Below are 15,102 nucleotides of genomic sequence, written 5' to 3'. Positions count from 1 at the left end.
ACAAATTCGTATAAAATTTGATGAGTTTTGTTTTTTTACAAACTACAAAAAAAAACATATAAAAACTACTAATTCAACAATATAAAAAGTTTGTGAAGTATAGGTAGAAATCAATGTTTTATTTTAATACATTTTAATACAAAACATGATTGGTCAAACAATAAAAATAACGTAGTAATCTACATACTAAGTATTCAATAAAATAAATTGGTCATAAATATTTATAACTACTTTATAGACCTAGCATTATAAAAACAAACACTGTATGTTTGATCGGATCACCAAATACCTTATCTTAGACATTTTTTTACTAAACCAAAAGAGCTAATTTCAAATGTTTGGTTTTTCTCTGAAATGTGTTAAAACACTATCAGCGCTTCGCATTAGTTCGCTGCATACTTCATTGATGTTTTGTGCAAATGGTTCATTGCTAACGTCAGACCACGGTCTATCATCTTCGTAGTTTATCTCAATATTTGCTAGTATTCCTTTAATATCTAATACTTGTTCCGCAAACCTTTTAATATTAAATAGTTTTATTATTCTAATCAAACATAAAAATAACGCAATGTTATATCCATAAATTCTCAACTATCAATTTTAAACTTCTTTTTGAATAAATGATAATTTAATGAAATTTGGAGAAGGATTCTGACTCTCGATACAATTTTCAAATTTATATTAGTTATTTTCTGTGATAATATAAAATTAAACAATATGATTACAAATTAATAAAATAGGACCTAGATATTTTGTTTGTTAACTTTTGTGCGAAATTTCAAACAAAACTATTATACAATATACTTTTTTTTTATGATCGTAAACATATTTCTAACTTAGCTAACCGAGTGTAAACAAAATAAATTTTTACGATAATATTTCAAAAAAACGCTACATTTTTTTTTAAACTTTGCAAAAAATTTAATAAAAAATTGTCTAGATACCATTTTAATTATTTGGAATCATATTGTTAACTTTTGTATTTATATAGAAAAGAATAAATTTAAAACTGAAAATTAGACCAAGTTAGAACCCGTTCCTGAAGTTTGCTGTTATGGAACCTAAAAAAGTTTATATTATTATTATTTTATAACAGTATAGATTAGAAGTATACTTAAAAAATTGATTTATCAAAAGCTATATGTTTCAACAAAATTCTATACTTAATTCATAATAGTTTGTTTTTTATAAATCATGTGTTAAATATTAGCCAATATATTTTGTAATAAATCTTCATTAAATTCAAGGTCATTTTAGCTAAAAAAAATAGAATTTGTAAACTAGAATAAAGTTTTTAGTACAAAATTTTTTTTTTCAATTGGACTTAGAGCTTTATATATAATTTATTTATGTAAAGGTTGAATGAGTATAGTTTATTCAGTAAAGGTTGAATGAATTTTACTTTGAATAAATGTTTGGAATAAATGTTTGTTATTTTGTTAACAAAAAACGAACAGTTCAATTGTATTCTTAAACTTTTTTGATTTTTCTTCATTTACTTTTTCATGAATGTTTTTGCTAAGCACGCATGAAGCAACTTGAAGTATTGAGAGCGTTGCAACTTCTCCACAACTCATATAACTATCACCAAATGTATGATTTTCCTTATCTCGCGATAAAACTCGCCATGTCAAGCACCGGTGAGAGAATGATGTTACAATAACAATTATGTCGTCATAGGTATCAACTGTTGATATTTTTCAATATTTAACACAGTATTTTTTTTAACTTGAACGTTTTTTATTTATAGTAGTTCATTGGTTATATATCTATGTTTTTAAATACAACTTAGCTCTAGTTTATTTAATAAAAACAGTTTTAACAAACATAAATATTTAAAACTTTTTTATTTAAATACACATAGTTATCATTGTAGTTAATTATACAATCGTTTGAATCGGGAATCAGAACCTGAGCCACTTAAACAAAAAGCACATGGAAAGAAAAGACATAAAAATATAAAATAAATCAAACAAAATGAAGTACTCGAAAAAAAAAACGGTTTTATCGGATTTTTTTTACAAAGCTGGTGATATCTTAAAAACTATTTTAATTTCTTTAACTCTATGAAAAGCATCTTTTGGTACAGGAGTTGGCGAGCTGAGGCTCATCAAGGGTAAGAGTGCGGTCCGCGAGCATGCAAATGTGGCTAAAAAATAAAATTTACACTATATGTTTTAAAGTTTGAAGTATAGAGAAATAAAAAAGTCTTAGGGAAAATTTATAGGAAATCGAAAATTTTACTATACATTTTGGGTCTGCTATGAAGAGTAAAAACTAAAACTAGAACTGCGGCCCTCAAATATTTTTATTTTCGATACTTGGCCCACGACCGTCAAATTCCTGCCAACCCATATGATAGTATAAACTCCAAGATTTCAAAAAGAGTCTTTGTTAGTTGTTGTAAAAAACAATGTCGGACCTCCAATTTATTAATTAGTAGTGGAAATTACAATATCTCAAAAGTTAAACAAGATTTTTTAATTCTAGAAAAACTAGCTTATAGTGTGTACTTTAAGCTTTCATATAAGATCCAATGTATTTTTAGCAAAAAAAAAATGTCGGACCCCCTATGCCCTTAATTGATTGTGTTTTGTTCCTATTTGTGTACTGGGATATTTTCCACTACTTTGGTATAACAGATTTTCAAGAGAACAATTAAAAGTTAGTGAAATAATAATGCAAAAATATGTTTAACTAAATATAGTGGAATGTTTTCAGGTAATTCAACCTAATTTCCAAGAGAAGATTGATTAAAGCTCTTTATTTTAAATAACTGTCTTTGAAAAAATCAACAAGATTAAATAAAAATAACCCTAAAAACATAAAAAAAATACTCTTAATATGTATACAAACTTTAAAACATAAACAGCAGTTATACCAAATGTATGCTTGAAAAAGTGATATAAAACTTAACTAACGTTTTAATGAACTGAAAAAGTTACCGTTGACATTTAATATATTCAATAGATGAATTGGTCGATAAATAAGTGTAAAACTTTCAAACTTTCCGTCACAAAGAAATACTTTGAGAGGTATTAAAATTGCTTCTGTAAAAATTGTTTTTCTAGTTATAGAGGCAAATTAAAATGTTTAGTCCTTTTACGTTTACGTTTTTAAGTAAATTTTGTATTGCACTTATTTACTATCAACTTAGTTTATAATTTTGAAACAATTTTTTTACAATTATGCTTTTAAAACACAACTATTTGTCAGTTTCAAAATATAAAACACAGTTTCTAAATAAAAAAATAGATAGTTAAGTATTATTTAGTAGGAAAAACCTTTTCCGTCGTAGTTGTGTATAAGTAGTGGTGTAAATTTATCTATAAATAATTTATTTAAAAGACGTTACGAAGTTTTATAAACTTCAAAGTAAGTGATATTGAATTAGTTCTAAAATTCTAAATTCCTTAATAAAAACAAAATTATTTATAATTTAAACCATTGGCTGAATTTTTTATATAAAAAAGGCAAAGTAATGTAAAAAAAAGTAGTGTGTTTTTTATCAAATTATTACATATTTTAAGTAACATTTACATAATATTCAAAAGATTTTGTGATTAGTGATGTATAAAAAAATTTCAAGCACATAAATGTTTAAATTACAGGGGTGTATAAAGTCAAATTTCACATGAGCAGCTTTTTTTATACTTTTCAACGTACTTTTTTAATTTCACAAAACTTTACTTGTGAAGTGTAAATTTAATTATTACTATTATAAGTAAAGATAACAATAAACTATATATTTAGTTAAAACTTTAGACTCAAGCCATATAATTGAAAAAAAATATACCTAAAAGTTCAACACATGAAAAAGTTTCTAGTAAATCTTCATCAACATCCAGTATATTATCAAGTAAACCAAGAAGTCGCGACAAAAGGTCTTCTGCAAAAGTAATTGTAATAAAAAAACTGTTGTTATTAAATCCTATCATTAACTATATAGATTATTATGATATTTGTATAACAAACAAAAACTTTAAAATTAAAATACTATAACTAAGACTTTTTACTTAAAAAAATATGTATGTATAACTTCAAACACATAACATAAAATAAGTTATGAGACATCTTGTTTACTTATATTATGAATGCAAATAAACGCAAGTTAATTAACAACTATTTGAAAACCAAAAACTAATGATCTTTATACGTAATAAAATTTTATAAATTAAGCTTTTACATTTGGATGGTGTTCCTTTTGTCAAAAATCTCACCATTTGTGCAATTTTCTAAAATAAAAACAACATTTTCTAAAAACAATTCTTTATTTTTCATTAAAGTGTCTTTCCATTCACCAAATTTATTATATTCTTTAGAGCTTGTATTGGTATGAATAAATCGAACGCACTCTAATAGGATAGAAGTATCTCTTTCACATAACATATATAAAGCATATTGTCTGTTAGTACAAACAATTATTAGTATTCAGGAAAAAAAATAATGTTGTCTTAAGAAACATAAACTAATACAAAGTTATTTCTTTAATTTCGTTAATGCAACTTAAAACGTTTTAAAAAATGACTTACAAACAGTTATGGTTAAAAAATGCATAACAATATATTCTTCTAAATAATATCAAATACTTCTCATAAATCCAGTGATGCATTGTTACAAAGACTACCATATTATTCAGGATTTGCAGTTGTTTAAAACTAAAATACGAACTTAATTTTATATAAAATAAAGACAAATGAAGAAGAAAAATATTACTATATACAAAATTAAACCTAAGTTCTGGAACTGCAGAAAGCACATCCCTATGATTTTCATAACAGGCCGAATTTGCAAGAATTCCGAGTGACATTTCCTGTGTAATATTTTTTACTCTATTATTAAAATATACAAAATATTTAAAGAAACGTAGTATGTGGTAAATAAATTGAAGTTAAACTATAAACAGCTTATAAATACTGCGTACCAAGAGTCGTAAATTTTTCCAAACACCATTCACAGCTAGATTGAAAATTTTTATAAAAACTATGATGCGTCCTTGTTCCATTAAAACTTGAGCAACACTCTAAAAGTTGTTTGTCATATATTATGTTAAATATGTTCATCTTTTATACAATAATTATAACTAAATGAACAATTATTTTAGGTCATCACCTTGATTACTGCAACTTAATTCATAATTACAACTGAAAAGTATGAAGTGGTAAAATTGAAAAAAATAAATACTGTATTTTCAAAGATTTTAAATATCAATAATATAACCAACTTATAACACAGTGGGCTAGCAAGTGAATTTTGAGTGACCAAAAAATTAAACCAAGAGTTTAATTTAAATGTGTAGAGCTAGGTTTTTTTTTCTTTTAATAACTGGGTTTGGTTATGTTCTGCTTCATGTATATTAAAAACTACGTCAGGTTAAACGTAGCAAATTTTTGCTCTTCTGAAGCTTTAATTTAACTCGAATAATCTTAAAGTTTATTTCAAAACTAAGGCTTACAGCAACTGCTAAAAAACACCTTAAAAACTTTTATACAAATACTTTTTTTAGAATTTTTTTGGTTTAGTTTTAATTTAAAAAGTCAAAATTGTTTGTTTATATAAAAAGAAAGTATATCAATTTTTACTTAAAAAACTGCTACTCTTTCCGAAAATTCATTGATGTTTTTAGGGCAAAATAGGGTATTTTTAAAAGTTAAATTATCTTAAAACACCCATCAATTATATTATTTTATATAATTTTTATGCAAACATGACAAGGAATCTATATACTTTTTTTTAATCTATCGATTGGTTTATCACTATTTTGTTAGGTTTATACAAGCGATATTTTGATGCCTATTTACTTTTAAAAAAAAACAATTTTTGTTAATAAAAAAAATATTCAATTTTTACTATTTTTAAATTTATCTTATTTTTGATAAATATTATACCAATTAAAAAAATGGTTTAAAAAGTTTTCTAAATAAGTATTTCAAGTACTTTTTTGTAACTCTTTGACGAAAACTATGAAAATTTTTGAGTTGTTTTAACACTGTGAAAGGCAAAAACTGGTTGGGTTTAAACTTACATAACTTCTTAAATACTTACGGCAGAAAATAAATAAAACCAATCTTGAAATGAAGAAATTAAGTTCTATTGAACTATGTTTAATACTTAGTTTGATTTCTTATTTAGCAAAAAAAAAATATAGTAAATGGCCGCTTGAACCCTGTTTTCAGCCCACTGTGCCATATAAGGCTAAATGTTTAAAAAATTGAATAGCAAAAATTTAAGAAAACAAAAACAAACAAAAATAAATTAACAAACATCATTTTCAAGCATAGTATCTTGTATTAATCCTAGATTAAACTCTATATCATGACTAAGTTGTTCTTCAATTGGTTGATACTTTTCTTGTAGTTGTTCTTTTGATGTAACTAACTGTTGTTTATTTGTCAATATTTAAATATTGAAGTTGTTCAACAAATTAATAAGGTCTTAAAAACTGATACTGTTTATATTTTTTCATATAATGAAATAGTTGAACAATCTATAAAGTAATAAAAATACTTAAATTTATTGTTTCGGTACTGATTTTATTAGAAAATTTATTTTCAAACTAATCATTTTGATATCTCAAAAATTTCATTTAACATTTGTTTATTATTATTTAAGTTTTTTTATGGACTGAAATAGTCTAAAATAAACTTTAATAGTTATGTAATGTGTTGTTTTAACTTTTTCATTTAAATTTACATCATACAATTAAACAAAAATATAAGCTTGCTTAAATTACTTACGTCATATAAGTTTTCAATGGTTTTTAACACATCCTTTTCATGTATTGAATTATCAATTGGATTGCTCATCAATTTCAGTTATTTACTTATTTAAAATTAGATTATATAATCACAAACTAAAAGAGTTAATGTCTAAAGATCTGAGTACTACACGAATTAGCTAGATAAAAAAGATTACTTCTTCAGTAAAAATTGTTGTTTAAAAACTTTCTTGCCCAGTATTTTTTATAATAATATGTAAACTAGTGTTTAAAAAAGTACACAACCAATTTCAATAATTTTTCATATATAAAACAAACATATTTTTTAAATATTAATCTAAAATACTTATAGGTATAAGTGCAATTTACATAGGCTTTAAAATAATATTAAATACTTCTAGTGATTCTACATATAGTTTTCAGTTTTCATGTCGTTCAAACCTAATTCTTCATTTTGCTCCCAGCTTCTTTCATAAACTTCTTCTTTTAAACTCGGGTCAGGATCAGGGGCGTTGTAGCTCTGAATGTAAGAATTGCTGTTGGGATCATCCAAAATGAGTGTGAAGGCTTCTTTACCTGAAACAAAGTTGTCTATTCTAGATCCAACCTCTTTCAGCTTTGTTGACTGTGAACTATCTCCGTTTACAAACGGATTCTTTTCAACCAACAACTTCTTAAGGTCTACCAGTAACCCTTCAACTGTTGTAAACTTTCCACTGAGCGCCATTGCTCCAGTTTCTAGTTCAATTTGTGGAATAAGTATCTTGCACGTTTCACTTTTTAATACATCCCGCTTGAGATCATCTTCAGATTTGAAATTAAATGTAATTTTCTTTCCCATTGGTTCAAATCCTGATCCACTCTTAACCTCATTAGTTCGATACCCACACAGGTCACAAGTTGTGGCCATAACTATAATCTCTTTAAAATGAGGAATTTTCACCATTTTCATGTTTGTGTTACACATTGCACCACAACTAGAACAAGGAATCCTAAAACTCACAACTTCATTTGTAATATCCAAAGCTTCTCCTGACTTTTCACCTTTAGATGGAGCTGGAAGAGAAATTTCTGGTTCTTCTTCTGGCTGCTCATGCTCAACTTCTAGCTTCAAAGCATTCTGTTGTTCTTTAGAGCGTTTGTAAAAGCGAGTTTTCAAGTTTTTGTCATCATTAGGAGCATAAGGATTTTCAACAAAGCTATTTCCAGAAGGATCATCAAGCAAAATGGTAAAGGGGTTCTCAACTTTCAAAAGATGTTTCAGTTTTTCTACATATTCATCAACTTTTTTACCATCTTCTGGATGCATAATTCTTCTCACGGGTTGATCCTGCAGAAGTCCTTCAATAGCCCTACTGATAATACCTTCTAATGTGGAAAGTGTGCCCTTTTGAGTGAAAGCAGGAATCTCAAAACCTACTTCTTCAATCTTAAAAGTGGCTGAGTCTGATTTAACAATCTGTCTATTCAAGTCCTCAGTCTTAGTCACTTTTAGTGTAATCTCGGCTCCCTTGTCCATAACAGCTGCAGCTGAAGATATTTCATTATTACTCCAATTACAATGTGGGCAATAAAAGGAACTTATTATAACTTCACGATAAAATGGAATATTAACAAAAAGGAACTTTGTTTCACCGTTTTCCTCGCATTGAACGCACAAAGACTCCACTGCAGTGACTCCTTCGTTTGTATCAGCTGACAGATCAAAATTAACTGGGTTAGAACCATCAACCTCAGACATGTTTTATAGAAACTCGATTAGCTGTAGAGAAAAAGTTTTTAACTTTTATGCTAACATGATAAAAAACCTCATTATACAAAAAAGTAAAAACTGTTTCAAACAAACTTTGTAAGAAACATAAAAAATAAGTTTGAGTTTATGTTATAATTTATATATTCAAAATTAAGTACAACATTTTATAGCAAATACAACAAGGTTTAAAAAAGTAAGCTTTCTTTAAATAAATTTTATTTTTGGAAATATTTGTATATTGAAGATTTAGTGAACAAGTCAAGAGAAATTACAATTATAAATTAATTTTAATAAACTATGAAAAAATAGATGCACTTTAGCTTTTAAATTTATTAATTAACCAAATACAATGAACAAATATTGTTTTTTCAACAATCAAAGATAATGCATTTATAAAATACTTTATTTCAAATACTATTTACACATTTAAATTACAATTTGCACAGTAATTGATTTATTCAACTGACAAACGTTTCTCTGTGTTCAACAATTAACACAGTTCCACAGGAGTCTAAAAAAATAAGTACTGCGAAAAAGAATAAAAACAAATATGTGTATTTAAAAAATATTAGCTAGAATTATAATAGATAAGTAATTTTAGTTACAACATATATTTATATGTTATTAGATGTTATGTAATTAGATAAAAAGATGTAATTCTTTATGAGAGAAAACTTAGAAGTCCTTTTTATACGATTTTTATTTCTGATATATATATTCTTAATTGTCTAATAGCTTTCAGCTAAAAGGCGTTTAAATAATTAATTATTAATATTCTTAAACTTTGTATTTATTTAACCAGTAATTTTACTATAAATTTGAGGACCCTGCTTAAAAAATCAAAATGAAGATAAGTTATAAGTGATTGTGAAAATTCCAAGAAAACTACAATTAAATAAATTGGTTTACTAATATACTATAGGAAAAAATTATATAAATAACCAACTTAAAATTTAACTTAACAGTCTTTGTACTTGTATAATATTAACCAACTTCTACATAAATTCAATAAAAGAAGGTTAGTTTTACCTATTGCTTTAAATGATACTTTTTAAATTATTAAGTAACTTAAAAACAAAACCTTATTTAGTAAAAAGTCACACAGTATAAGTAAATATGTTTAGAACTTATCTTGAATAAAACATATATGATTATTGTTATTATTAGTTTTTATTTTAGTCATCATTTAATTGTATATAAAACTGAATTTTTTTTTTTAATAATTAAACAAAACGTTTATAAAGGTAACATTTAAATAATTATTTTATACATTATTCAACATCTGTTCCAACTTAAAAACAGTGATAAATATATATTATTCAGATTTATTATGATTTTTGAAAACATTGAATGCAGCAAAGTTTAAGAATGTTTGCAATGAAGTTTAAAAAAAAGCACTAAATCATGTTATTCAGATTGTGTGCTGCAAAACCTATTAGTATTGTAAAATCTTAAAAAACAACTACTTTTATCAGTACGCTTTTAATACAGTTCTGATTGTATTAAGTAAAAAAATGAGTCAATAAAAAGCAGTAGGAGTCAGCCAGAGTTGGTTTGAAAAACTAAACTTTTAAACAACCATGAATAAACATACATCGTTAAACTAAGGACAAACAGTTTTAACTTCTTAACTCATCATCGACCATCTATTTACAAACTACTGTTTTTACATTTTCTAATCAAACATTTTTTTTTTAAGTTAATGAAGTTTCTAGTTTAAAATATAAAGGATGAAAATTACTCTTGTCTGAACTCCTTTTTAAATGAAGCAACTAAATAGTGAATAAAAACTATTTCATTAAAAAGCTATCTCCTTGGCAACTATCTTAAAAGCTTTCGTTTTATGTAAGTAATTTCAAAATTAAAAAATTTTTCTTAATTGTCGTATAGCTTTCAGCTAAAAGGCGTTTAAATAATTAATTGTTAATATTCTTAAACTTTGTATTTATTTAACCAGTAATTTTACTATAAATTTGAGGACCCTGCTTAAAAAATAAAAATGAAGATAAGTTATAAGTGATTGTGAAAATTTCAAGAAAACTACCATTAAATAAATTGGTTTACTAATTTACTATAGGAAAAATTTATATAAATAACCAACTTAAAATGTAACTTAACATTTACTAGTCTTTGTACTTGTATAATGTTAACCAATAAATTTAATAAAAGAAGGTTAGTTTTACCTATTGCTTTAAATGATACTTTTTAAATTATTAAGTAACTTTAAAACAAAACCTTATTTAGTAAAAAGTCACACAGTATAAGTAAATATGTTTAGAACTTATCTTGAATAAAACACAAACTTTTGTTTAGTAGTACACAGTTATAACTTATTCTATACTTATTAGAAGGAACTAAAAACTAAGTATAACTATAAAATTATGTAAAATTGAGGTAAAAATTCACTTAATTGCAAAAAATAACTATTTAAACAATAGCAACATAAGAATCATACAAAACAAAAACTGTTAATCATTTTTTTGTGTCTTTTTGCAGAAATCTGATTTAAATAAAATCACAAAGTAGTAAGAATTGATGATCGCAATGAGAGAACCAGTAGTAAAGTAAAAATACTTGTCAAAAGTACTTAATTGGTCTAGAACACTGTATAGAAATCTGTAGAGGTAAGAAATTGTGCTAAAGCGAATCAAACCGAATGATATCCAATTCACATAACAAACAATAGTGTAAATGAATTTATTTGCTCCAACAAAATAACCACTCATTTTCATTAACATTCTTACATGTAAAATGATAGAGCTGTACTCAGCAATAAGAGATAAGCATATTGCATTGACAAATTGTCGGGTAATTAAACCTTTTGAAATTCCTAGTATCATCACAAAATGGTGAAGAAGAATCCCTAATTCTTTAACAAAACCTCTTGTTATCAAAATATCAAAAGTGTCTGCTAGGAAATATCCACAACTAAATATTAATGGAATCATAGAAAACATGCTGTAATGATTAATTAAATCTTTCGTAAAACTCCAATGTTCTTGAGCAAAGCAATAAGAAATAATCATACTGCAGCCAATTGAATGTGCTAGTGAAAAAATTGTGTTCCACCAAAGATTTTCTTTCTTCTTTGTAGCAACTGTTTTTGGAACTTTACAATGAGATACACATATATCACGAAGCAATTTAAAAAACATTGTGACAAACATAACAAGCAATCCAACATGGTCATGAGTAGATGTCTTTTTAACAAACATTTAATTTTTTATCTTATTTTAAATGACACTAGGTCTTCTGAAATATATAAAAAAATAGTTTTCCATAAAAAACTTTAAGAAAAATTTATTTGTTGTTTACAGCAGCTTTCCAGAAACTTTACAGACTAATTTTTATTTGTTTCAAATTTAGTGTTTTTTTAGGTTTATTTTAATAACTATACTGCTATACACACAACTATTTGCTAATTCTCAGCTAAAAGAAATACAAAAAATAGTTTAACAATAAAATTCAATAAATATAAGTTATGGACCTTGTACCAGGGTAGCCACTTTGTGAGTCAAAAAAAAACTACCCTTTCTGATCTTAAACTGCACTGAGTCATCCTGAGTTTTTTTTTTTTAATCCTAAAAAAAAGTTAAAAAAGACTTGTAACTCATGTTCATTTTCCTTCTGAATAATTATAATGAAGGCTGTATGCGTTTGGTTCTGTATTACATGTACACTAAACGTATAAAAAATATATTTTCAAATATTCAATGTTAAAAATTTAAATCAATTGAGACTAAAAACAAAGTGTGTTAATAATTTATGTTATCATGTTAGTTAACTTTATATATAATAGAAAATAGTTTATTTTTTACTTTAATTCACCATCTTTAATCTTATTACATAAAGTACTCACTGGCACGAACTAACTTAAATCATGAAAAATATTAATTTCAGATTTAAAACAAAAAACAATGTTATTTCTAAGAATAGTAAAGACTAGCAACAAGGCGGAATATTTTTAAATAATCATTTTAAAATTAATGAAAATTATTGTTGAACAAAATTGGTAATGTAAAATAACTAAATACCAAAGTTGATAAACTAAATTTCATTCTAGATCTAGAAAAAAAAATGTCAGAGATTTAAAAATAATCTTAAAAATATCCTGAGATGTTTATATGAAGTCAAAACTGTCCTGAATCTTCATGAGGGTTAAGAAAAATTTTTAAATACCCTGACTTATCCTGAGCCTCCATGAAATTTTTAAGTATTTCAAAACATCCTGAGTTTGTGACAATCCTAAAAGAAAGATTTTTTAGATTTCCAAGAAAACTGACAATAAAAAAGTTGTGGTACTTATGTTTGTATCTGAAACTTTTTACAAAAATTATGATATCTCGAAGTATTTTTTTTATTTTATTTCTATAAATTGACTTGTAGTTTATACTAATTCATATGAGAGCAATGTTAACTATAAAAAAAATGAACCCCCTTCCACCTTAATATCTTTCATTTGACGACTGCTTTGTTTTGGAAAAAACTAAAAAGAAATTATTCAAAACATTGTAGATCTATTCTAAACAAAACACCCACCAGTGGCAGCACGTGGGTGGAGCAAAACAACATAAACTAACTTAAATAATACTTTTTTCTGTTGTTTAATAATTATTTTGAGTATAAATTATTGAACAAATGGGCATAGAGGGTTAAAATCTTTTATAGAACAGAAAAATTTTAATTAACTTTTGAGATATAACAAGTTTTGTAAAAAATTCCTATACAACTGTATGGAATCAAAGGTTTTCAAAGTTTTCAAGGTTGTTTTTTCTTGAAATTTTGAAAAATTTACAAAAGTTCTATCTTCTCCTTTATTTTTCTAGCAATATAATTCATATTTTCAGAAAGTGTAGTTTTCAATATTACAGACAACTTGTAGGAAAAGTATTTTTGAAAAATAGTATAGAAAAAAATTTATGACCAAAAATTTTTTTTTGTTTATTTTTTATAAAAGTTAAAAAATCTGTTTGGTATGAGTTGTTTAAAATTTATATAAGATTACTCTGAGAAAGTTTTAAAACAATTACTCAAAAATTAAAGAAGGAGATAGACTTTTAATGAAACAGTCTATTTTAGCCCTTTAGTTAGCGCCTCCCATAAAGAACCTATTCAAGGCTCTAACTTAAATTGCTTATATCTTAAAAGTTACATCCAATTTTAATAATTTTAACAAGTAGCTTATCTAATTATGTAAAAAATAAAACTAAATTTAAAAATAGTGTTTACCCCCTATGCCTTTATAAAATAAAATAGTTGAGGTTGTTTATGTTGTTGCGCTCCACCCCACACATATCAAGACTGGCCTACATGTCAATAAAACTTACATTAGGAGTAGGGAGTACAGCACATTTTTTGTCATATTGTAAAATTTATGAGGAGATATGATCCGGATGTGTTTTTGCTTCATTAAGAAGAATCTAAAAAAAAATCAAAAAAAAAACTCATTGCCCAAAAATCACATATTTTTTGACTTAAAAAGTAATAAAATCAATTATACATGTCCTAGACTTATAATTTATACCTTACATGAAAGCTTATAATTATAGGCATAAATTAAAGACATTTCAACTGCTTTTGATGTATTATGATGTCATTATTACACATAATATGCAAATGTTGTCTGTAAAATTGTACTTTTTTTCTAATATAAAACGCAAATCATTCTACTGTTTTTACTTTTAGTATTTTAAATTTTGAATGTAAAATGTGTGGAATCAGCTAGCTAGAAAGATATTACTGATGTAAAGCCATTTCAATTGCATGTTACTATAGATATAAAATATATTCTAAATAACTTATGACTTTCTAAAAGTTTAAAATAGTCTTTTCTTTCATGAAATTTAATACACATTTAGGTAAAAATCATTTATAACTTGTTTTAAAGGAAGTCTGATCAATATAACTTCTTTTACAGAAGCAGTTAAATCTATACAAAACACAACTTTTATCTAGGTTAGGTGTGTGGTTCTTAAATTACCATATTTGGGTAAAATATCAGTTATATGAGAAGAAAGTACTTAGATCTCACACAATCTGATAAAACCCAGAGTAATATTTGTTTCAAACCTAGTTTTAAGATTGAAGCTCAAGGTCACAATAAACAACCTAGATAAAAGTTGTGTTGTATATAGATTTAACTGCTTATGTTAAAGAAGTTATATTAGTCAGATTTCCAGGCATCTTAAAATAATAGTTAAAGATCATTTACCTAAATGTGTAAAGGCCATAGGGTGGGTGAAACCATGTTTTTTACAAGTTGCTCTTATTTTATAAAGTTTTTACTAAGCTTCAAGTTGCTTTTTACTGTTTGAAAAACTTCAAATTATTTTTTCAGATATGATCAATCAAAGTCGGGACGCATAACAGGATCCCTATGGGAAGGAAAAACTAAAACAGTGAAAAAAGGCTATTGCATTTAAATCTATCTCCTCCTACATTTTTTGAAGCAATCTTCTTTAGACTTTCACAGTCTAATCTTTATACAATAACAAAAAAAAAATTATTTGGACTTGTAAAATTTTAAGTAAAAATACTTTTTTTTGAAAAAAAAAGACTTTTATTTTGAAAAAATAGACTTTTTTTTTATTTTTTAATTTTCTATATTATTAAAAATCATAAGTAAAGTTTT

At 25.3% G+C, this 15,102-nt stretch overlaps 2 protein-coding genes across 3 annotated transcripts; both read right to left on the bottom strand.

Moving 5' to 3' along the window:
• Positions 1 to 121: 121 nt before the first annotated feature.
• Positions 122 to 6,862, bottom strand: LOC145833716 (uncharacterized). 2 transcript variants are annotated; one of them, XM_082940869.1, is made up of 9 exons: positions 6,738 to 6,862; positions 6,265 to 6,378; positions 4,925 to 5,023; positions 4,734 to 4,813; positions 4,221 to 4,405; positions 3,797 to 3,889; positions 2,922 to 3,050; positions 1,456 to 1,687; positions 122 to 517 (listed from the first exon to the last, which is right to left on the bottom strand). In XM_082940869.1, the coding sequence occupies exons 1-9, from the start codon at positions 6,804 to 6,806 to the stop codon at positions 331 to 333; spliced, it is 1,188 nt and encodes a 395-aa protein (XP_082796995.1). In that variant the 5' UTR covers positions 6,807 to 6,862; the 3' UTR covers positions 122 to 330. The 2 variants fall into 2 exon arrangements, with proteins under 2 accessions (XP_082796995.1, XP_082796996.1); XM_082940870.1 differs by having other exon boundaries at positions 347 to 517; positions 1,500 to 1,687.
• A 14-nt stretch (positions 6,863 to 6,876) lies between these two features.
• Positions 6,877 to 8,476, bottom strand: LOC145833715 (zinc finger protein ZPR1-like). Its single transcript, XM_082940868.1, has one exon. The coding sequence runs from the start codon at positions 8,457 to 8,459 to the stop codon at positions 7,125 to 7,127; it is 1,335 nt and encodes a 444-aa protein (XP_082796994.1). The 5' UTR covers positions 8,460 to 8,476; the 3' UTR covers positions 6,877 to 7,124.
• Between the last annotated feature and the right edge of the window lie 6,626 nt (positions 8,477 to 15,102).

Source organism: Thalia democratica, chromosome 4, assembly GCF_965202585.1.
Source record: "Thalia democratica chromosome 4, ktThaDemo2.hap1.1, whole genome shotgun sequence".
NCBI lineage: Eukaryota > Metazoa > Chordata > Thaliacea > Salpida > Salpidae > Thalia > Thalia democratica.
The sequence above is the reverse complement of the archived record's forward strand: the minus strand, read 5'-3'. Positions and strand labels throughout refer to the sequence as shown.

Bases quoted from the DNA above. Each gene is read 5' to 3' on its own strand.
- LOC145833716 (XM_082940869.1), bottom strand. From the start codon at position 6,806: ATGAGCAATCCAATTGATAATTCAATACATGAAAAGGATGTGTTAAAA. The intron at 4,814-4,924 runs GTACGCAGTATT...AATATTACACAG, and splicing joins GGAAAAATTTACGACTCTTG to GAAATGTCACTCGGAATTCT. The intron at 1,688-2,921 runs GTTAGTTAAGTT...AAATATCAACAG, and splicing joins CTTTTTCAGTTCATTAAAAC to TTGATACCTATGACGACATA.
- LOC145833715 (XM_082940868.1), bottom strand. From the start codon at position 8,459: ATGTCTGAGGTTGATGGTTCTAACCCAGTTAATTTTGATCTGTCAGCT.